General features: G+C 35.9%; 1 protein-coding gene across 1 annotated transcript in view; it reads right to left on the reverse strand.

The window, feature by feature from the left end:
• The window catches only part of trol (terribly reduced optic lobes), a 369703-nt gene that overhangs the window by 242460 nt on the left and 102296 nt on the right, over window positions 1-24947 (reverse strand). The window contains exons 16-19 of the mRNA XM_089106068.1: window positions 22840-22998; window positions 16600-16731; window positions 13293-13403; window positions 2723-2836 (exon numbers count right to left, since the gene is read on the reverse strand). Coding sequence (XP_088962194.1) covers window positions 2723-2836; window positions 13293-13403; window positions 16600-16731; window positions 22840-22998 — 516 coding nt within the window. The remainder of the gene's footprint in view (window positions 1-2722; window positions 2837-13292; window positions 13404-16599; window positions 16732-22839; window positions 22999-24947) is intronic.

Consider the following 24947-nt stretch of genomic DNA (forward strand, 5'->3'; position numbering starts at 1 on the left):
AAAGATCAAATATTTCATTACATTTAGTTTACATTCGGACCCTCACCGGTGTATGTCAACAATCACAGATATGCTCTGGTGAATGTCCAAAAGAGAGGGGAAAGCCCCAATCCTTAAAACCTAATCCTATGAATGTCTAAAAGAGAGGATAAAACCCCAAAGCTAGAAACCCGGTCCTTATCTCTAATTAAATAAAAAAAAAACAGTTTTTTTTAACTGAAAGTAAGAAACGACGTTAAAACTTAAAACGAACAGAAATTATTCCGTATATGAAAGGGGCTGTCCCCTCCTCAACGCCTCGCTCTTTACGCTATCTTCGAATTTACGTAAACCGTTACATCAGCCAATATAAAAGAGCATACAAATAAAGAAGTAGACAGAGGTTTACAACTTTCTCACAACTCTATTTTTTTAAACAATAAACAACTTTAGCTTAAAGAGCGAGGCGTTGAGGAGGGGACAGCCCCTTTCATATACGGAATAATTTCTGTTCGTTCTAAGTTTTAACGTCGTTTCTTACTTTCAGTTAAAAAAAACTTGTTTTTTTTTTTATTTAATTTTAAATATACGTAACTTACGAATTAACTTGCTGAACAAACTTCTATATTCATAGATTTTTAATACGTATATTAGGGGGTTCGCCTCCTAGTCAATACCTTGCTCTTTAAGCTAAAGTTCGAATTTTGTTCCAATTCTTTAAAAATGACCCCTTAATCACAAAGGCCGTTAATTAGAATAAATAGCTCTTATGAAAGTACTAAAAATATTTGGCTTAAAGAGCGAGGTATTGACTAGGGGGTGAACCAAATCATATACGTAATATTTTCTGTTCATTTTAAGTTTTGATGTTGCTCCTTACTTTCAGTTGAAAAACTTATTTTTTTAATTTAATTTCTGATCTTTTTCTTTATTAATGCTGGGAAATCCGGCACCCCTTCATAGCAATGTCCCTTCCCCCATGAAAACTTCCTTCATGGAAAGATCCTCCCATACAACCGCCAACCCACCCCCCACCTACCAGAAAAAATCCCCCCCTGAAAACGTCTGTATACTTCCCAATAACCAATACTATATGTTAACATTGGGTTAAGTTCATAATTTTCAGCCCTCACCCCGGGGACTTCGGGGGATTAAGTCATCCTAAAAGATATTGTTATCATATTTTTGACCGTGCTGAAAAAAATGGCTATCTCAAAATTTTGATCGGGTGACTTTGGGAAAAATATGAGCGTGGGAGGGGGCCTAGTTACCCTCAATTTTTTTTTGGTTGCTTAAAAAGGGCACTAGAATTTTTAATTTCCGTCCAATGAGCCCTCCAACGATATTCTAGGACCATTTGGTCCATATGATCACCCCTGGAAAAAAAAAAAAATAAACACGCACCCGTGATCTTTCTTCTGGCAAAAAATGCAAAATTCCACATTTTTGCAGATAGGTGCTTGAAACCCAAACGGTGGGGTTCTCTGATACGCTGAATATGATGGTGTGATTTTCATTAAGGTTCTATAACTTTTAGGGGGTCTTTCCCCCTTTTTTTCTAAAATCAGCCAAATTTTCTTAGGCGTGTAACTTTTGATGGGTAAGATTAAACTTGATGAAACTTATATATTTGAAATTAGCACTAAAATCTGATTCTTTTGATGTATCTATTGGTATCAAATTAGAGTTTCGGTTACCATTGAGCCGGGTCGCTCCTTACTTACCACGAACTGTTTGATTGAGAGATAAGATAGGAAAAAACAAAATCCTTATCTCTGCTTGGATTCAGTCAACTTTGCCGGTCTTATGCAAAGTTTGATAGTGACAGCAACTGTTTGTTGTTTTTTTTCTCCAATACCCTAATTTATGCGGAATGGATACTGCAGTGAATCGTGATCTTTTTTTGAAAAGTTAATAGCATTAATAGCGGGTACGAGAAGACAATTTTTTTATTTTTCTCTGGAAAAGTACTCTAAAATAGTTTCTGAAGTGGTTTCTGCTAAAATTAAGTGCAACACACATTTGGATTACAGACGACTAAAACGTTTCGACTTTATAAATGTTGTAATCTGTTTTGTTAAACGTTTTGACTGCTATGTGATTTTTTTTCTTTATTATTATCTTCTTTTCTCATTAAAAATGTACTACGTTCATTTTACGTTTTACGTTCTTACGTTTTAAAAATTACGTTCATTTTACGTTTTAAAAATGTTTTACGTTCTTAGTGACTTCTCCTAGAAAGAGCGGCGAAAAATTTATCGCGACTGAATTACAGAGAAGAAAAAATCTCAGAGATACTAAACATCCACCATTAGTGCATGGTGAAAGTCAGAAATAAGGATATTTAACAAGTATTTCAGACATACACCAAGCAACTATGTTTTTGTTGAGATTCCCCGGTGAATTGTCAACATTCACCAGGTTTTGGACTTTACTTTCGAAAAATGCATAGTATAATTCGATAATCAAACGAAAAAATTTAACCTTTATATATGCATTTGCTGTCGCAGATAGTGCCCTTGCTTCAGTCGGGTCGTGTTTATGCTTTGCATCCTTCTAATTTCTATCCCCTCCCTCTATCTACTTTAATCACTATCGTTGGTAGCTCAGGTCTGTAGTCCCTGCCGAAGGTGCATAATTTTTTTAAAGTAAAATATTCCTTTTTTATTCTTGAACTTTTTACGGTAAATATTCTTCTATTTTCTATTAATATAAAAAAAAAACAAATGAAGAAAAAGCTTACTACACTGGACTTCATCGGAGCCATCAGAACAGTCAAAGCGTTGATCACAAACTCTGGAAGAGTCAATGCATGTACCGTCCCGACATGTAAATTCGTTTGAGCTGCATTCAAATTCTAAACAAAAAACAAAAAAAAAAAACAACTGAGATTTCAAACATCTTTTTTCTGCTCCATACCTTAAAAACTGTCTAATTTTTTAAGTACCCCTTCCTCCTCTCCCAGAAAATCGAAATAATTCGAATAAAAGTTCAAAAGTCAAACTGGCCATCCGTGACAAAACACACAAAATAAATGAATATAAAGACGACAAACGGGTCTATGGCCTGTAAATGAAAACGAAGAAAAACTACAAAAATCAAAATAATATTTCGCCCGTATCTAACAACGTAAAAAAAACAATAAAAAAACTAAAACTAAAAAATATATGTAAAACTAAAATAGACCACAAAAGTTACTTTTGTGGTTTGATGAAGGTAGCTACAAATTGTAAATGTTAAGTAATTGTATATATATTTTAGGTTAGTCTATTTGAGTTTCACATATATTTTTTAGTTTTAGTTTGTTTTTTTTCTCTACGCTGAAGACGCCTTGTTAGATACGGGCGAAATATTCGTTTGACTTTTGTTGTTTTTCTTCGTTTTCATTTACTGGCCATAGATCCGTTTGTCGTCTTTATATTCATTTATTTCTGTTTTTTTTTCAAAATAATTCCCTAATTACTTCAAATATCGGATATCAAAACGAAAAAAAAAATGCATTTTATATAATGACCACACTGCATTTCCATCATACGAAAAACTAGAAGTTAACGAGAAAATTTTGACGACAGTGGTTAAAAGAAAACCTTAGTTGAACTTTTATGAGGTAATGAAGCTAAGACTCTGTGGAATTTTTATTCTCCAATTTTAGCTCATCGTTATTTTATTGAAGAGTTTTAAATGAGCTAGATTTTAATCGTTTTCTTTGTTTGAGTTTTTGCATTTTATTTTGCTGAAGACGGCTATTATAGTCACACAGCGGAAACATTCGCTAATCTTTTATTTTAATTACTGTCTTCATAGAATTCCTCGTTAAATTCTTGTTTCTATTTTTATTTTTTTATTACACAACAGAAACGAAGCGACGCTGTCTTCCGAAAACACACATAACATTTCATAACTCGTATATCGTCAAATCTGAATAAAATATATCGTATAACTCTTATTCCCTAATTATTTAATGTAGTCAAACAAGCACAATTTCAACCAAACTTTTCCTAGGAATAGAAAAAATCAATTATATTAAACAATTAACAGATGATAATAAAGAAAGTTAAAAAGTAAATTACACCCATGATACTGTATAAAAAATCGGCCCAGGCGTGCTAATTTCCACTTGGGTGTGCATCTAATTTTGATGTTAAGGGATGCTAAGGACTATTTAGACAGAACTGCTTGATTTCTGTTAACCACAGCCAAGAATCAGATATGTATTAGCGTCATCCGGAGTGGAGATAGGTTTATTTTCCTGTAGAATATTGCCATTTATATTTGATTTTCGCTAAAAAGTACGCAATAGAGCACAGCTTTGAAGGGAAGAAATATAACATTTCCAAAGCGGGTTTCTTGGCACGATGCCTCGGGTGAGACTAACTGAGCAATGATAGAACACCAGTTTAATAAATTTTTGTAGTAAAACATTTTGTAATAAACATGAAATTCAAGCCACTAGAGGGACACTCAATTACACTACTTTCTGTAGCAATGCTAACAACCACTATAAAAAATAATTCTCTGTAATAAAAAAAATCGAATCATTTGATTTGAAAGTCAGTAAGAAAACACCTCTTCAACCTCCCGAGTAACTCAACTATCCAACTTCATGTGGAAGTTCTGATAAGACAAATAAGAGAATACCTCTTCGCGCTCAAGAAAGTAGCCTAATTCTAAACGGTATTCACACATGTACCCGACTCGTCAAAGCCCTGCTTTATCGAATTCGTTGAAAAGTTAAAAAACAGGAATGAAACGAAAAACCTCCAAAAGAAAAATAGATAATTTCTTGTCGGATGGCCCCATTTGAGAAAGGGAATGTAACTGAGCTGTGTAGTGGTTATGATGGTATAAAGCTTTCCCTTAAAAAGAGAAAACCTTGTAACCTAGTCTGTTTGTTTGAAGGAGGAGTGAGACAAAAAAGGCGGTAAATTTTTGGCAGTTTATATTATTGACTTAGGAATAAAGTGAACATACCACTCGATGCCTTTTTTAATGCTCTTTACGAATATAATAATCGCTTCTATCGGAAATTCAAATTTACCCACCCCACCCCCCTAATGTACAAATATATACCCTGAATTGTAAGCAAACAAAGAAGTTATTACTACTAGTTAAGTTATTGAAAAGTGGTTAAAAACATGTAACTAGTTTATAAATAAGTTGTTCAAGAGTAACATATTCCAAAAATACTTATTTACAACAATTCAAACCTCATTTATTAGGCAACTCAAATATAAAACGTTTTCCTACCGTTTCAAGTTTTTCCAATGCCTTCGGCAAAAATAGCGCTGAGTTTTGCGATTCGAAACTTTGCCGTCGACAATTCATGGTATATTCCAATTCAGGAAAAAATAGCGCTGAGTTTTGCGATTCAAAACTTTGCCGTCGACAATTCATGGTATATTCCAATTCAGGATATATATTTGCACATTAGGGGGTGGGGGGGGGGGTAAATTTGAATTTCCGATAGAAGCAAATGTTATATTCGTAAAGAGCATAGAAAACGGCATCGAGTGGTATGTTCACTTTGTTTGTAAGTCAATAATATGAACTACCAAAAATTTACCAAACAGGCAACTCACATGAGAACAAAGTGTCTTTGCTGGTGGGGCAATTAGAGAACTTGAGACTGAATTCCAGTGAAGTACATGATGCACATGAACAACCAAAGAAAAAGGTTATAGGAGAACTAAATAATCAGAATCAACTTGTGCCCCTTCCCCCTAAGGAACGTGGCAACAGTAGAATGGCATGTTGGAACGCACCAAATGAAGAAGCAAAAGTAGTTGAGCTTTGCCGCAGTTATGAGAGTGAAGAGCCAATGTCTAAGGATAGAAAATCTGCCAGCGTAATATGGTTGTTTGAAGGAGGGCTGAGACAAGAACAAGCAACATGCAATGTTGGGAAAGGCGGAGGAAATATGCAACAATGGTGATGGCAAAGAGCTATCATCTGAAAACTCGACAAATAAGATTCATCATTCAATATCATTCGATAAATATTCCGTACAAAAAGAATCTTCAGATAATTGGTCGCGGTATGGTACAAAATTGTGTTCAAGAAAAGACCCTTCTTCTAGTGATGAACAGGATGAGAGTACCAGCATCTCAACTTAAAAAAAAAATACAGATGAAAAATTTCCGCGAAAAAGCGGAGAAAATCGATCGGAGAAATCTTCAGATATTTGGTGGAGGTGGGTGGTACAAAGCCTTGCTTGGAAGAAGAGCCTCTTTCCAGTGATAAAAGTGGTGTCAGAAACAACACTTCAAATGCAAAAATAAACTATGTAAAAACTGAAGCTGTCGCAAAAAGCGGGTATAATGGGAAAACCAATCGTCGGCACTAATAACCCAGACGAAATAATGATTCCTAATGTTTATGTGCCACTGTGTAGAAGAGGTACGGACTACCTAAAAGAAGATCCATACACTAGACCCAGAATCATTGTAATTAGGAAGGTAAGAGGGTCGGATTGAACCAAAGGCTTGAAAAAAGAGTATATCAAACACTCCCACAAAACACGCGATGCCATTGGTGACAAGAGCACATCTCTAGAGCGAAATTTTGTCGAATGAAATATTTTTAATTAAATTTTTGTGTTCTTTTATTTCAGTTAAAGTGTCCTAAATAAGTGTAAAATGAACTCAAGTATGTAAATTATTAATACTAATAATTAAAGATACAAACAGCGTAACTCGTAAGAGTTGAAAGGTCAAACTTCAGATACTTCAAAGAAGCACGTTTTTTGTAAAAATCAAGTCAGCTCTTTGGTGCCAAGATTGGACCCCTTAACATTGGTGTCAATCCACAAACATTAGGAAAAGGGGACAAAAATGTAATCTCATAATCAAGGGAGAGATAACTTTTTTGTTTCTTTAATTTTTTTCAATAAAAATACAAGCAAAAAAAAACATCCTTCAAGGAAAAATACCGAAAAAAAGTATTGCTTAGAATCTAGGGGGGGATTAATTACCATTCCTCCCTAAATTGACGCCAATGAATGAGTAAACATAAGGGCGACACACATCTTTAGAGGCAAAACATTTAAGGGTGGTTGGGCAAATAATAACCCTTTTTGGATTCATTGTCATAAAAAACAGTGGATAATGTTAAAGACGAGCTCTCAATTTTAAAATGTGTTAATTGCAAAAAAAAAAGTTTAAACTCAATTTGCTCTTAGACTTAAAAAAGGGAACAAGAAGATTGGACATCATGAGATCTTTTTTGTGTTTTTTGCAGATTAAAAAAAATTTATTCTTATAATAAACAGTAAAGCTACCAAAGTTAAGGAGAGCCAACAAGTAGTTTTAAGCAATATAATACTAAGGTTTGATGTTTCATTGTCATCTCAGCCTATATTTGTTCACGTGATGGCTGCATTTTATGAGGATTAAAACATTTTTGCCTGAAAAAGAAAACAAACAAAAAAACGATTTTAAAAATTCCTAAACGACTTGAAGGACAAAAGGGAAATTGTCCTAAACCCTAGATTATTTCCGACAAAGCTTTACCCCTCTCTGACAAAAAAAAACTCGTTTTTTTCATAAGTTGTTACTTCCACCCCTTTATAAAAAAAAAGTCTAAAGTCTTGTACCTTGGAGACATTTCTCATAGCTCCCATAAAATAAAAGGTTTTCCTGTAAAAGAAATAAATGACAAAAACCTTACTGCTTATACGGAACAATTGCAGTTATAAAATAAATTAAAATTGTGAAATTAGCCATAATTTTACTTTATCCAAACTACTAACAAGCCAAGAATTTGTTAGTTCAGTTTTACAAGTAGGTAGAGAATCACAAGCCAAGTCGTTGATTCACTGGACTTGCAACCCTGTGTCCGCAATGCAGGGATTCCAGTTCTGGTATCACCGGTTATTAGATTTGAAACAGGGGTCAGGGATAGAGTTGCAGAAAAAGATATAGAGGAAAATGAAAAAGTTTGTGATACCTTGGATGTGAAGGAAGTTTGTTTTGTGAGGAAGAATTAGCGACAGTACAAAAAAGATTAAAAAAACATAAGGCTCCATGTGCTGATAGGATGGTGAATGAGTTTCTTAAATATGGTGGTTCGGAGGTTAGAAATAAGTTACTGAAGATTATGAATATGATTTTTGAAAAAGGGGAAGTACCTAATGATTTTGGGAAAACCTTAGGTAATTATCGAGGCATTAGTCTGGTCTCTGTAGGTAGCAAAATACTTAGTAGTATGATACTTGTTAGACTGGGAGATACCGTAGACAAAGTTTTATGAGAAGAACAGTGCGGTTTTAGAAAAGGTTAAGGATGCGTCGACCAAATTTTTACTCTCAGGTTAATAATTGAGAAGCGCCTGAGTTGTCAAACACGTTTGGTCCTCAGTTTTATAGATTATGAGCAAGCGTTCGATTATGTTGATAGAAAAGCTTTAGCAAAGGTTTTATCCTTGTATGGTATACCAGACAAATACATTAAAATGATTAGTGCTATGTACAAGAATAACACTGCTGCAGTTAAGGTAGGAAATGAGGTTAGCAGCTGATTTTGTATTAAATCAGGAGTTAAGCAGGGCTGTATTCTATCCCCATTTATATGGATTATTTTGATGGATTTTGTCTTAAGGAGCACAGGAAAGACAATGGGAGACCACGAAATCAAAGGGAGAAGAAAAAGTCTCCTGGAGTTAGGTTACGCTGATGATTTATGCAGCCTAGAGAAAAGTGTGAGCGAAATGAATGAACTCTTAGAGGTTTTATAAGTTCAAGGCGCTAGAATAGGTTTGAAAATTATTCTTAAGAAGACTAAGTCACTAAGGCTAGGAATAAGTGAAGATGAAAAGGTGACGTAGGGTAATGAAAAGATTGATCAAGTGGGCAGCTTCACTTACCTTGGTAGTATTGTTGGTGGAGATGGTAGGAGCAGGAAGATGTTAAAAGTACAATAGCCAAGGCTCGGGGTGTTTATCATTTCACAGTTAAAAAAAAGTTCGGAAGAATAGGAAGATAACTCAAGGAAATAAGATTAAAGTACTGGATGTCACAGTGAGGGAGATGATCAGACACTTCTCAGAAGCAAGGGTTCTTCAAAAAGCGGATGAAGTTTTTATAGATGCTTTCCATGAAAATATTACTTAAGGATTATTCTGGGCACTTGGCTGACTGACTGTATTTCAAACAACAGGCTGTACGAAAAATGTGGTTCAATACCGCTCTCTAGGGCTATAATGATAGAAAGGTTGAGGTGGCTAGGCCACGTTGTGCGGATGAAGGATAAGATAAGATGAGATATTTATTTCGAGAAATTACTATCACAAGCCCTGAAGGGCCGAATTCGAATTTCGAAGTTCATAAAAAAACAAACAAACAAAAAAAAAAATTAAAATAAATAAATAATCAAATATCGGAATGCTGTATGATTCCTTTGTCACTTATATTAAAAAACTTCAAAATGGCAACTAGTTAATAAGATAAAAACTAATAAAACTGAAAAAAAATAAATAATATACACATTAACAAATGTTTAAAAAACAACATAAAAAGGGGATATGGAACAAAAAAAAGAGTATAGAGAAAACCGAGCTGTTTCTTTTTTTATATAAGAGAAACGACAAAATTTATGCACAAATTAACCACTATTTATTAAATCAGTAAAAAAAGGGATAAAATATTTCTTATACTGCAAGGTAGTACAAAGAATGGGAGATAAGGCGGGGATAGGCTGGGACACAGTTTGTGGAGGACGATTTCTATCAGGTACATGGTATTCAGGGAAAAGGTTCGCAGTACGGGGGTTCAAAAGTGCCAACTGACCAAAACGGAGGCACAAATTATTTCTTCGTCTCTCGAGGGTCTCTAGGTTTGAAATATTTAACAAATACAAATAGGGTATCTTGCCCTCTTTAAAAATAATTCTTAGAGCTCTCTTTTGGACATTTTCAATTTTTTGTGTTGCTTCATTAGAGAGGCCAGGGTGCCACACACGACAAGCGTACTCTAATATGGGATGCACAAAAGAAATCTATACTTGTATTAAATGTGATTGGGGGCAACTAAATTTATTTAAAAGTTTAAGGAGGGAAAGTGAGGAGTTTGCTTGTCGTAGGATATTATTTATATGGGCATCCCATTTCAAATTAGAAGAAATTGTAACGCCAAGGAGTTTAAGAGATGTGACAGAGGTTTCAGGAGGAATAGGAGCAAGAAAAAGGGGAAGGGATTTAAGGAAACTTACTGAGACTATTGCGGATTTAGAAGGGTTAACTGTCATGTCAAGGGAAGAGGCCTCACAGGAAATATCTTGGAGTATGCCCATTGGGTTGCTAAACATGTTTTTATGACATATCTCTAAAACTGTCAAGTCATCGACAAATTTCCATCTATTGTCATAAAGGGTTGAAAGGCTGTTAATCATAAGAGAAAAAGGAGAGGGCCTAGAATAGTCCCCTGAGGAATGCCATTAAATATGGGGAGGTGATCTGAGAAACAATTTAGATATTTAACTGCTTGAGATCTATTAGAAAGAAAAGAGGCAACGAGCTTAACAAGGAAAGTTTCAATGTGGAATTCATTTAAAAGTTTATCTATGAGTAAATTGTGGTTAATCAAATCAAAGGCTTTTTGAAGATCAATAGAAATTAGATTAAGCCAAATGGTAGGGTTTTCAATTAGTTTACCCATGGTATCCTCAAGATTGAACAGTTAATAACAGGTTGATGCGGATTTGAGATTACCATACTGTCTAAGATCAATGAGGGGAAGGACTTTCCTCTTAAGCCAGTCTGCGAGAAAACTTTCATACAATTTTAAAAAAATTGAGGTGAGGGTAATAGGATGAATGCCATCAAAGCCAGGCTTCCCATTTTTCTTTTTGATTGGGGTAATAAAACCTTGTTTCCAATATTGAGGGAACTGTCCAGATTCGGTAATTTCATTGAACAGGGTGGATAGGGGTTTTGAGAGGTAATCACTGAAAGCTTTAACAGAGGAACAGGAATATCTAAAGGGCAAATGCTTGATCGTTTTAGTTTTTCAATTTTTTTTACAACATCAAGTGGATAAATATGTGGGAGTGAAAAAGGAACAGGAATATCTAGAAATTCGTAAGATAGTGATGGGAGACTGTGGACAATAGAAGCCAGAAACTTATTTAGGTTATTAGCTGTGGTCTTTGGAGGTTCATTTATATTAAAATTTAGTTGTTCTTGACTCTTGCCGGTAAGTTTATTAATTTCAGAGTACCAGTTCTTTGGTTTATCATGGCACAAGTATTTAATTTTATTTTTATAATAGGGTCGGGCAGCTTTTCTAATTTGACTTTTTAATTCCTTTCTTAACTTATTTGCTTCAGCTAAATTACCCCTCTTAAATAAGCTTATTTTCGTGCGGATTAATATTTTTCTGTGATTATTTATGTAAGGTTTATCACTGGAGCACTTTCTGATTTTTTTTTCTGGGAAACATAATGAGTAGGAATCAATTAGTTTTTTGTGAAAAATCAAAATTTTGTCATCAAGGTTATTAGAATTATATAGGTCTGACCAACTTTCACTGGTCAGCTATGATCCAAAAGAAAAAAGTCCTGTGTCACTGAGGGGACGGCAAACCCCAATGGAGGTAGTAAAGGACTGTTCAATGGCTGAGGAGGGAGAAAAAAGAAGACACCAGTGGCAACTGCCTCCTAGTGGTGGCAGTCCTTGTAGGGAGTTGTAATACTTACTAATGTTTGAACAAATAACATCCAGAGAGGTGTTACCTTTTGTTGTAGACATTTTAACCAGTTGTTTAATGTTAAGAGAGTTACAGATAGAGTCTATTCTCAGGTCATTCGCATCGCCAAGTAAGCAAATACCAGCGTTCGGATACTTTGATAACACAAAGTCAGCACTTATTAGAAATTGTTGGATAAATTTGCGTTTCTGGTCAATACTTTGGTTAGGGGAATGATAAAAGACGGCGGATACAATTAAATTGAAAGGGCGGGGAAGTACTTTCGGTTGAAGGCTCAGCCATAGAATTTCAACGTAATCTGATAAGTTGGGGGTGGGGATGAGTTTAGGTTGGAGGTTATCCTGGACAAAAAATAATATACCACCCCCTTTTTTCCCGAGAGGGTGATCAGGAGGGCGAAGTTTTATAAACTGAGTATAATTGCTAATTTTTAGGAAATCTGGGTTCTGGGACTGAACCTCTGTCACAGCAATAATATTAATTTTATGAATTTCAGAGATACCCTCGAGTTCGGTAATTTTGTAAAAATTCAGGATACCATCATTGGTAATTAGGAAAGTAGTAAATTTAAATATATTTCGGTAGTGGGATTTTTTTCAATTAGGGATGGAGTTATTTTGGGATAAAGTTTATGAAAAGGGTGCTGTGGGTCAGGGTGTTGTGTTGAGGCATTATTAAAAGGTGGGACTGGACCGGGCTTGAGAGAAAAGGAGGACAGCAAACAAATTACGGGAATATTATTAAGTTGGGATGGAACTACGGTGGAATTCGTCTTACTATTTGAAGTTTTAGAAACTCTGCATGGATGTGTTACTTGTGGATCGTTCTGCCTGCTTACTCTTAAACCAGAGTCATACTGGTAGGGTAGCCAGGGGGGATAAATTGCAAGGGAAGGGAGAAAAGTTTCCTGGTTATCTGGGAATAAGTCAAATTGGGAGTGATCTTTATATGGGGGTTGGGGGGGGCAAGATGAGGCTGAGGGAGAGAAGTAGGGTGGGGGGTGTCTGAGAGGGGAGGGGTTGGGTTTGTTTCGGCAAATAACGGGTGGAGTCCAGAACCGGTCGGCAACTTCTTGGACGCACGGAGAAGAACGGAGTCGAAAGAAGTGGATTTTTGGGAAGAAAATGAGTGAGGGAGGGTTTGGGGATGGTCCGAATTGAGTAAAGTGATTGACAGATTGCCGAAGATTGTTCTTTTCGGCCAACCGTTTAGGGCTAAACGGAAAGCAGTTCGTCCTCGTTTGGGTTGGGAGGACGTCATAAAGAAAGATTTAAAGGAAATGGGAACTTCATGGGAGGGTGTAAAAAGGGAGGCTTTGAATAGATTGGGATGGAGGAGGAGCGTGCGTAGCTGTGTTGGCCTAAGGCGGTTTGGTGTTGCGGTGATTTGTTAGTAGTAGTAGTAGGCCAGGGGTGTGACTCAATAAGTTCAGCCAAAGTCGAACTGGGGAAATATGGGGGGGGGGGAAACATGGAAACGACGGATAATCTGCCCACAACACACATAGCACTCTTGGCCAAATGCAGAGAATCCACAGATATCTGCGCTACGCGGATGATTGTTTGTACGCGAAAAGTTTAGGTTTCATAGAATGTCAAAGACAATAAAAACTTACTACAGTCTAATTCGTCAGAACCATCAGGACAATCATTTCGACGATCACAACGATGTGACTGGGAGATGCAAGTCCCGCTCTCGCATCTAAACTGATCCGGGCGACATTTGGCTGAAAGGAGAATAACAATGTCATAAACAAGACATAAAAATAAAATTATAAGTTCATTTAGAAGCGTCGTTAGTTTGAAGCACGAGATCTAAAGAAGAAAAAAGAATTGGAAAGAACCATAATGATATTCTTTAATGCAAATTTAAAATGGCTTTACTAACTAGAATAATTCTGAGAGCTTTAATTAATTTTTCCAGGTAGCAAAAATTTAATAACTGAAATCTCACCCAAGCAGTGACAGAAAACGCTTTTTGACATTCTTCAGGAATTTCCACCAGAAAACTAGTAGTTGATAGAACGATCAGTAGAGACTTTAATTCTATCTAATTTTTATTCCAATAAAAAGGACTATGCATTACAAAAAAAACAAACAGAAAAATTTAAGAATAAGCGGAACATACAAATAGCTTATCCAAATTCAAAAGGTTCACACAGCTTCAGCCAAATCGGAATCGGAAGCCAACAGTCAGAAGAGTTTACATTAATAAATTAAAACCAAGAGATATTAAGCTAAAGTAAAAATACATTGACTCCCCCTGGGGTTGCAAAAGAGTATTTTTATGCCAAACCAATGTTCGCAATACACAAGGAAAGCTGTAAGAGGAGCATGATGTTTTCTACGTCATTGGGGAATTTTGGGTGCCTAAAAGTACATCCAACAAAACACATCAACGAAGCATTGGACAGTAGTAGCTACCGTTTGTGGATCGGCTAAAACAAGATAAAATATTCTTCTTTCATCTCAATACCGTATTCAAATTCCTTAATTGTACCATACGGTTTTATCCTACGTAGTTGGTCAACGAATGACCAAAATACTCATTCTCCGTATATAGTGATAACAATAATAATGATTTGTTTTAACCCACTATTTAACTCAACATTGACCCAATATTTTAACCCAATATTGACACTATATTTTAACCCAACATTGCGCAAAGTTTATGAAACCTTTCACTTCCAATTTTGCGATTCAGTCGGGTACGTTTTAAAATAGATAAAAATTATGCATATGAAAAGCCAAATACGATTCAAGTTGAAAAGATTCAACCTTGATGACAAGTCCAAATTTGGAGTGTGTGCGATAAAATCAAACAGTTCGTGGTAACGAACTGTAAGTAAGGAGCGACCCGGCTCAATGGTAACCGAAACTCTAAAAAACGGAATGGTGATACCAATAGATACATCAAAATAATCAGATTTTAATTTTGATCTCAAACATATAAGTTTCATCAAGTTTAATCTTACCCATCAAAAGTTACCCGCCTGAGAAAATTTGGCTGATTTTCGAAAAAAGGAAGAAAGACTCCCTAAAAGTTTTAGAACCTTAATGAAAATCAGACCATCATATTCAGCGTATCAGAAAACCCTAATGTAGAGGTTTCAAGCTTCTATCTACAAAAATGTGGAATTTTGCATTTTTTGCCAGAAGAAAGATCACAGGTGCGTGTTTTTTTTTTTTTTTTTCCTAGGGGTGATCGTATCGACCCAGTGGTCCTAGAATATCGTGAGAGGGATCATTGGAACGGAAATTAAAAGTTCTAATGCCCTTTTTAAGTGACCAAAAAAATAGAGGGCAACTAGGCCCCCTCCCACGCTCATTTTTTTCCCGAAGTCACCCAATCAAAATTTTGAGATAGCCATTTTGTTCAGCATAGTCGAAAATTTAATAAATATGTCTTTTAGGATGACTTAATCCCCCACAGTTCCCAGGGGAAGGGCTGCAAGTTATGAACTTCGCCCATTGCTTACATATTGTATTGGTTATTAGGAAGTACACAGACATTTTCAGGAAGGATTTTTTTCCAGTTGGGGGGAGGGCTGGAGGAGAGGGTTACTCAGGAGAATATTTCCGTGGAGGATGTTTCTTTGGGGTAAGGGACATCTCTATGAAGGGGGCGCCGGATTTCCAAGCATTATTTAAAAAACGATCAGAAATTAAATTTAAAAAAACAAGTTTTTTCAACTGAAAGTGAGAAGCAACATTAGAACTTAAAACGAACAGAAACTATTACGTATATGAGGGGGTTCTTCCCCATGTCAATACCTCGCTCTTTACGCTACAGTTTTTTTTATTGCTTTCAAAAGAGCTATCTATTCTAATTAAACGGCCTTTGTGATTCAGGGGTTTGTGAATTAAAATTTTTTTTTAACTTTTAACGTAAAGAGCGTTATACTGACTAAGGGGAGAACCCCCTCATATACTTAATAACATATACGTAATAAAAAAAAATAAAAAATAAGCGATACGGCTCAAAAGTAATCGAAACTTTTAAAAACGGAATTTTGATGTAAATAAATGTATCAAAAGAATGGGTTTATAATGCTGATTCTAAATATATAAATTTTATTAAGTTTAGTATTATTCATCAAAGGCTACAAGCCTGAGAAAATTTACCTGATTTTTTAAAGAGAGAGGAAACATCCCCTACAAGTGAAATAATTTTAATGAAAATCACACCGTCAGATTCAGCGTATCAGAAAACCCTTTTTCATAGGTTTCAAGCTCATATCTGCAAAAATCTGCAACTTTGTATTTTTTGCCAGAAGAAAAATATACGAATATAGAAGTTCATTACGTAAGTTAATTTGTAAATTACGTCAGAACCAAATTTAGAGACAGCCATTTAGCAAAAGAAGAGTAACTTTTTATGCAAATTTTGTTTACTTATTCAATAACGGTGAGCCAAAATAAAAGCTGCATTAACTAAAAAACGATCAGAAATTAAATAAAAAAAAAAAAGTTTTTTAAACTGAAAGTAAGGAGCGACATTAAAACTTAAAACGAACAGAAATTATTCCGTATATGAAAGGGGCTGTCCCCTCCTCAACGCCTCGCTCTTTACGCTAAAGTTTGACTCTGTCTCACAACTTCGTTTTTTAAAACAATAAAAAACTTTAGCGTAAAGAGCGAAGCGTTGAGGAGGGGACAGCCCCTTTCATATACGGAATAATTTCTGTTCGTTTTAAGTTTTAATGTCGCTCCTTACTTTCAGCTTAAAAAACTTGTTTTTTTATTTAATCTTACAAAAATGGAGCAATGCTCGCATCTCAGTAATGCAAAGGTGCGACGCTCATAGTGGTAAGACACTCATACGTAAGTACGCAATCGTACGGCGATTTTGAAATAAAGTTATATTGTAGCTGGAGTCATGCAACCCGTTTTGACAAATAAAACTCAAAATTAAGAACATACCACAGTCTCGTTCATCTTTGCCATCAATACAGTCAAAATAGCCATCGCAAACACGATTGCTGTTTACGCAACTTCCGTCTCCACACACAATTTGTTCAGGTCCACAAAGCGAAGAGGGTGGCGGAGGTGTGGCTAAAATATTAAAATAATAGTATATCAAGTTGTAAATTTAATTTGAAGATACAAGCTTCTTTGCGGCCCTTTTTATTTATGTGTTTCTTCTTCTGAAAAATATCAGGTTTACCCTAGAAATATTTGATGCTTTTACTATCTTTTACCAAATGTTTGCATTCTATTTTGCTGTTATTGATTGATTTAACGAGAGTGTCTTATTCCTAAATGTCTAGGTAGAAGTATAAACAAAACAAATGCAAAAGAAATACAGTAGACCATTTAAAAGGCTGAGGAGTCCCACTATAGTTTAAATATAGAATTGAGGTATGCCAAAAGTAAAGCAGATAGCAGGGGAAAGAAAAAGAGTCAAGAGACATATACCCTAATTAGGCAAAACTTTATTCCTCAAAAGTGCAAAAGATCAGTTATGAAACAATGAAATTTTTAAAACAGTTTCTTTTTTAAATTGCTTGACAGTTTCTTTTTTACTTATTCTACTCCCAGGTTTTTCAAGTATTGACAATTTTTTTTCTTGTACACTAACATTACTACTTGATCATTTTGTTCTAACGGTAATGGAACAATACATAAACAAAACTTTGCTATTATTAACCATTTTGCAAAAACAAAACAAAAAATCAAATAATTTAAATAATCGTATGGTTGATATTTATCTGTTCAGTAACAAAAACAAAACAGTCCATTCGCAAAAAAGCTCACACAAATAAAACACAAACACACACACACACACAAAAAAAGAAATGTATTTTAATCATTTTTTCTCGTGTTTTTGAATCGACGCTCGAACACGTCAGTAATTAAATTTATTTTTCGGCCCTTTTAAAATTTGAAGAATTTCGATATTATCAATATTTAATAACCTATCATACCATAAAAAGTACAAGGTGCAAGCTACAGTTACTTCTGTTAAAAAAAGAAAAAAACAGCAATACAAAATATCATTCCATGAAGATTGTAAAGCTCCTTTTTTGTATTTGAATCTTACGAACATAAAATTTATAACTGGTCCATAATCAGTTGGAACTAGTCTTTCTCTTCCGTGTTCTTAATTTTATGAAGAACTTTCTTATTTACTTCATAAACTTCATCTTTATTCATACAGATGACCACAGACTTTTTATTTGTTTAATATTAAAATAAGATAAAGTATTATAAACCAAGCTTACGCTAGTTATTTTGGACTAAAAGATTTGTTTGAAGAAGTTTAAACAAAGAAGTATATACAATGAAAACAACTGCATCTTTTTTATGTTGTAAAAGCTATCCAAGCCTCCGTCAAACTTCTTCATATTTTTCATCCACTAAAATCACTTCAGAAAAAATCTCCACCCCCCCCCCCAAAAAAAGAAACCCATCAGACCATATAGAATGAAGCATAGGCTACTTACTCCAAGCATTCAGCAACTACCAGTAGAACCCTATCAGGAGGTCGTGACACCCACCCCTGCTGCCATCTACAATTTAGTTTAATGCTGACGGGACATAATTTATTCAAGGATTATCGATCGAGTCTAATGGGGTTCAAGGTCAATCGATCTGTTGTCGTTTGGCCACGTGTAATCACATGAGGGGTGATTTACATAATCGATGGGGGAATTATTGTTTCCAAGGAGAATTAAGAAACAAACATGGCTTCATTGTTGTTTGTCCAGGTGTAATGACATTAGGGTGATTTACATAATCGATGGGGGAATTATTGGTTCACGAAGGGGGAATTAAGAAACAAACATGTCTTCATTGTTGTTTGGCTAGCCTAACCTGAGAAATTGATCTAATTAATCGCTAGGGGAAATTATTGATCCACGAAGAGGGAATTAAGAAACAAACATGGCCTCATTGTTGTTTGACTAGCCTAACCTGAGAAATTGATTTACATAATCGCTAGGGGGAATTATTGATTCACGATTCACGAAGGAAATTACCCCCAAAGGGCCCCTCCCCTCCCCTCTCTATCCCTCTCCTCTCCCCTCCTCACCTCCCCTCCCCCTCCCCTCCTCCCCCTCCACTCCTCCCCCTCCCCTCCTCCCCCTCCCCTCCTCATTCCGTCCCCCATTTTTTAATATTTTTTGTGCATTGAGACACAGAAGGACCCCCTCCCCCCGACCCCCCCCCCCAGAAAATTATGATTTGGGATTTGTAGTTTGCATTTTGGACTTTTCAGAGCTAGGATTCTTAGTCCCTCATAGGTGTTTGTTGTCTGAAGCCTATAGTTTGGAGTGCGTAGTTTGCTATTTCAGGCTTTTCATAGTAAGATTTCTTAATATTTAGTAGCTGTGTGTTGACTTAAGCCTATGATTTGAATTGTGTGGGTTGCTATTTTTTTACTTTTCATAGCCAGATTTCTTAGTCTTTCTTAGGTGTGTGTTGTCTGAAACCTATGATTTGGATTGTGTGGATTGCTATTTTTTACTTCTCTGAGCTGGATTTCATAGCCTTTCGTAGGGATGTGTTGACTGAAACCTATGATTTGGAATGAGCGGTTTGCTTTTTGGACTTTTCAGAGCTGGATTTCTTAGCCGTTCATAGGTGAGTGTTGTCTGAAACCTATGATTTGGGATGGTTAATTTGCTACTTTTGACTTTTCTGAGCTAGGTTTCTTAGCCTTTCATACGTGTGTGTTGTCAGAAAATTATGCTTTGGGATGTGTAGTTTGCTACTTCAGGCTCTTCTGAGCTAAGGTTTCCTAGTATTTCGTAGGTGAAAGTTGTCTGAAACCAATAGTTTGGGATGAGTAGTTTGCTATTTCAGGCATTTATGAGCTAGGTTTCTTAGCCTTTCGTAGGTGTGTGTAGACTGAAACTTATGATTTGGGATATCTAATTTGCTATTTCAGACTTTTTATAGCCATATTTCTTAGTGTTTCGTAGGTCTGTGGTGTCTGAAACCTATGATTTTGAATGTGTGGGTTGCTATTTTTTGAATTTTCTGAGCTGGATTTCTTAGCCTTTCATAGGCGTATGTTGACTGAAACCTATGATTTGGGATGGTTAATTTGCTATTTTTGACTTTTCTGAGCTAGATTTCTTAGCCTTTCATAGGTGTGTGCTTTCAGAAAATTTTGTTTTGGGAGGTGTAGTTTGCTTGTTGGACTTTTCAGAGCTAGGATTCTTAGTCACTCATAGGTGTTTGGTGTCTGAAACTTCGAGTTTGGGATGAGTAGTTGGCTATTTCAGACTTTTCTGAGCTAAGGTTACTTAGTATTTCGTAGGTGAATGATGTCTGAAACTTATGATTTGGGATATGTAAATTACTATTTCGGGCTTTTCTGAGTTGGATTTCTTAGTCTTTCATAGGTGTGTGGTGTCTGAAACCTATGATTTGGGATGAGTGGTTTGCTTTTTGGACTTTTCTGAGCTGGTTTTCTGAGCCTTTCCTAGGTGTGTGTTGACTGAAACCTATGATTTTGGATGTGTAGTTTGCTATTTTGACTTTTCTGAGCTAGGTTTCTTAGCCTTTCATAGGTAAGTGTTGTCAGAAAATTATGATTTGGGATATATAGTTTGCTATTTCAGGCTTTCCTGAGCTAAGGTTTCCTAGTATTTCGTAGGTGAATTTTGTCTGAAACCAATAGTTTGTGTTGTGTAATTTGCTATTTTTTACCATCATGAGCTAAGGTTTCTTAGTCTTTAATAGGTGTGTGTTGTCTGAAACCTCTGATTTGGGTTATGTAGTTTGCCATTTTTGACTTTTCTTAACTGGATTTATTAGCCTTTCATAAGTGTGTGTTGACTGAAACCTATTATAGGGATGAATGGTTTGCTATTTATGTCTTTTCTGAGCTAAATTTCTTAGCCCTTCAAGGGTATGTGTTGTCAGAAAATTAATATTTTGGATATGAAGTTTGCTATTTTGACTTTTCATAGCTATGTTTCTTAGTCCATCATAGGCGTTTGTTGTCTGAAACTTCTAGTTTGGGATGAGTAGTTTGCTATTTCAGGCCTTTCTGAGCTAAGGTTTCTTAGTCTTTCATAGGTGAATGTTTCGAAAGACTAAGAAATCTGGCTATGAAAAGTCAAAAAATAGCAACCCACACAATCCAAATCATAGGTTTCAGACAACACACAGCTATGAAATACCAAGAAATTTGGCAATGAAAAGCCTGAAGTGGCAAACTACACATTCCAAACTATAGGCTTCAGACAACAAACACCTATGAGGGACTAAGAATCCTAGCTCTGAAAAGTCCAAAATGCAAACTACAAATCCCAAATCATAATTTTCTGGGGGGTCGGGGGGAGGGGGTCCTTCTGTGTCTCAATGCACAAAAAAATATTAAAAAATGGGGGAGGGAATGGGGAGGGGAGGGGGGGAGGGGAGGGGGAGGAGTGGACGGGGATGAGGGGAAGGGGAGGAGGGGAGGGGAGGTGAGGAGGGGGAGGGGAGGGAGAGAGAGGGAGGGGAGGGGCCCTTTGGGGGTCAAGGGGGGAGGAGCCCTTTGGGGTCCGGGGGTCTGGGGGACCCTTGAGGGCCGGGTGGCCCTTTGGGAGCTTGGGAGACCTTTGAGGACGGGGGGCTTCCTTCGGGGTTGGGTAGGGGGATCGGAACCCTTTGGGCTTGGGGTAGAGGACCTCACAACACTGTTCAAATGGAACTTGTTTACTATAACGACCACACTCAAAACCTCTTCTAAAACCCTTTCTAAAATCATCTTTTAAAATGTCTCTATCTGTTTCGCCGAAATAATTCCATAACCAGTCTAAAACGGTTTCGCCCAAATAATCCCTAAAAGTAATTTCAGCGTGTTCCTTTTGTTTGGCATCTCTGTGCTTTCACATTTCAAATTTATAGGAAACCCTATCCTACGTTAATCTCTTCATCTCTTAAATTTTCCTAGCTAAACTATTAAGGTTTCGTTAGAATATCAATTTATCTCTCCGACTTAAAGCTCGGTGAAGCCGTATTTAAAAATAGAATTTCTATCTCTTTAGACTTACGCATAATTCCAAGATAACAAGTGATGCCATTTCTAATTCCTGACACTAAAGATCGATGAAGCCCTATTTAAAAATAGAATATTAATTTTTCTCTCTGACCTAAAGAACGTTTATCCCTCAGACCTAAGATTAAAGAAGCCTTAGTGTTTCTTAATTTCCCCTTCGTGAATCGTGAATCAATAATTCCCCCTAGCGATTATGTAAATCAATTTCTCAGGTTAGGCTAGCCAAACAACAATGAAGCCATGTTTGTTTCTTAATTCCCTCTTCGTGGATCAATAATTTCCCCTAGCGATTATGTAGATCAATTTCTCAGGTTAGGCTAGCCAAACAACAATGAAGACATGTTTGTTTCTTAATTCCCCCTTCGTGAACCAATAATTCCCCCATCGATTATGTAAATCACCCCAATGTCATTACACCTGGACAAACAACAATGAAGCCATGTTTGTTTCTTAATTCTCCTTGGAAACAATAATTCCCCCAACGATTATGTAAATCATCCCTCATGTCATTACACGTGGCCAAACGACAACAGATCGATTGACCTTGACCCCCATTAGACTCGATCAATAATCCTTGAATAAATTATGTCCCGTCAGCATTAAACTAAATTGTAGATGGCAGCAGGGGTGGGTGTCACGACCTCCTGATAGGGTTCTACTACTACCTACATTGAATTTGAAAAAGGAAGAAGTTCTATAGAAGATCTTGGGAAATAAAACGTCAGTATATCTAAGTAAAAGTATTAGGAATATGAATCATTGTTAGACAAATTTTTACTGCTACTATATTAGTGTACGAGCCTAGTGAGATGGGAGGCTGAAATCTTTCATCTTCATTCTTTCTGAATACAAAGCTTAGCTTTTGAAATTTATCAGATAAAGAACTTTTAAAAAATTGTTTCCATCTTAAAATACAAAATTTTTCGATTCTTTACAAGCTTTTATGGTTGATTTTTGGAGCCTTTCTACCGGCATTCTTTCTCCTTGTCAAACAATTGACGAAATGTTTCAGTTCCCTTGGATCATAAAGAACAGATAGCTACGGGTAACGTGTTTTCAGAGGATATCTAAGCGCCAATCCAGAATCTAATACAAGACTATCAACCTCTAATTACAAGTGCGTAAGAAGTTTTTCCACCACAATACAACCTCCCAATCATACATACCATCACACGAGTCATCTTCGTCAGATCCGTCTCTACAATCAGGTATTGCATCACAATACATGTCGATGTCAATGCATTCACCTGATGTACATTCAAATTCATCTTTCTTGCACTTGGAAAAGCTCGGCGTTGACGGAACAAGCGGTGTTGTAACATAAGCTGCGTAACGTATGGGACAAAAACATAAGCAGGTAAGTATAATGATAAGCAACAAGCTCCACGCACGCTTGCCTTGATGCGGAAGATAATAGCTTTTACCCAGTGTTCAAAGCGTATATTTAAAGTTTGAAGTACTCAAGAGAAAATACAGTGTATAAAAATGAATCGAATTTGGGAATGAATTCGAGATGTATTGATGCTTGAAGTAGTTAGAATGACCTTCAAGTTCAACGATAAAAGTTAACCAATTTTTATAACCTAGAAGTAAAGTGTCTTTGAATAAGTGTTAAAAAGTTTCATTTGAATATGCTTCATAAATAGTATTTTTAGAAACTTTTGAAAAGTGTGGACAGTCGTTCGAAAACCTCTTAGACCAAAAACATGATTTTCTATCATAAGTGACGACGCATTCTCTTTCTTTACTTTATATGAACATTTCTTATGATTAAAGACCATGTTTAGGGGTGTGTACATTAGGAGCAAATAAGAGAAGGAGGAGCCAAAACTAAAAATTTGGATGAACTAGGTTATGTAGTGATTTATTTCCGAGTCTGTTACCTTGTTCTAAACACGTTCTATATTTAGCTATATTTAACTAGAACAAGTGTTAATTAAAATACTTGCATTGTAACTAATTGAAATCCCAATATGTATTTGTTTCCCTTAGTGTATGCACACAAGTTATTGCCAAAGAATTCACTGTTTTGCATCATGCTCAATCCTAGTTCCACAAATCGTCAGTTTAGTCATCAAAGAAGAGACACAATCAAACATCCCAATAAAATTGAACATTAATTTTTCAAAAATTAATATCTTCGAATAGTCTTTTTATTTAATGTAAATATTCCATTCTAAATAATTTTTCATGTTTTTATATTCAACATCATTATCAGCCTCTTCTTGAATATTGTCCCCAATTTCAAGGACAAGTTCGAATTAGCAGAACGGCCAAATTCAAGGACAAGTTGGAATTAGCGGAAAGGCCAAATAAAATAATCCACCAAATGACTCGTATTCATTTGTCAAGATGAGTTTTAGAATGCATTTACATATTTCAGATCTACTGAAGAAATTCAAACATGGGATAGTGTATTTGCTTAACCAGACCATAAGTTCACACAGTTGCATTATTTTCTGTTACAAAACGGCTCACGCAGCAAGGATGCAGTAAAAACAAGAACTGTTTACTCTATCCTTCCTAATGCAAGCTATAAAACCTTAACACTACGCTGGTTAGAAGTAAAAAATAATAATAATAATAACTTCAAATCAAAACAATTTTCCGAGACCTTTCTCATTAGCCAAATTCAAGCTTAAAAGAGCTTAAAAGAGGGATGTGGTATCAGACTTTACAGCCCAAACCGGCGGTTTTGATCCTCATTTCATGGTCCTTCGACAAAAAAGTGAAATGCGGGTTTGGAGGCCTTAGCACACCCTTCCTGCTTACCTTCTCCAGAATTTCCCAAGGGCCCATTTACTACCCACATTACTTATTAACTGACTTAAACGCAGAAATTTTCGTAAATTATGATATTTTCATGCAGCAAGTAAAACGTCATGACGTATAAACTTACAAAAAAAGAGTAAATATGACCACAAAGCGAAAAACGTTCATTTTGGATAAAAAAAGCAACTGTGTGAACCTAGGGTAAGGGTTTCTATGCATACATAGTGTCTCAAAAACATTAGGAAGACAAAACACCATTACCAGAAAGTGAGACGTTATGAACGACCATGAAATGAAAACAGTTTTTAAAGTTACTTAATGGAAGAATACAATAATGTTCAGTCAAAATGCAAAAAAACACACACAAAAGGTAGCCCGTGGCAACGTGAACATAAGCATCGTGGACAGGTGGATGACCTTGGCAAAACGTGATTACAATACCCCCCCAGGCCATCTAGCTGTACCTACACACTTTTTCATTCTGCTTTTTGAATGAAACTAG

This window comes from Artemia sp. Qi Xiang Cuo, chromosome 20 (genome assembly GCF_049724085.1).
Source record: "Artemia sp. Qi Xiang Cuo chromosome 20, ASM4972408v1, whole genome shotgun sequence".
NCBI lineage: Eukaryota > Metazoa > Arthropoda > Branchiopoda > Anostraca > Artemiidae > Artemia > Artemia sp. Qi Xiang Cuo.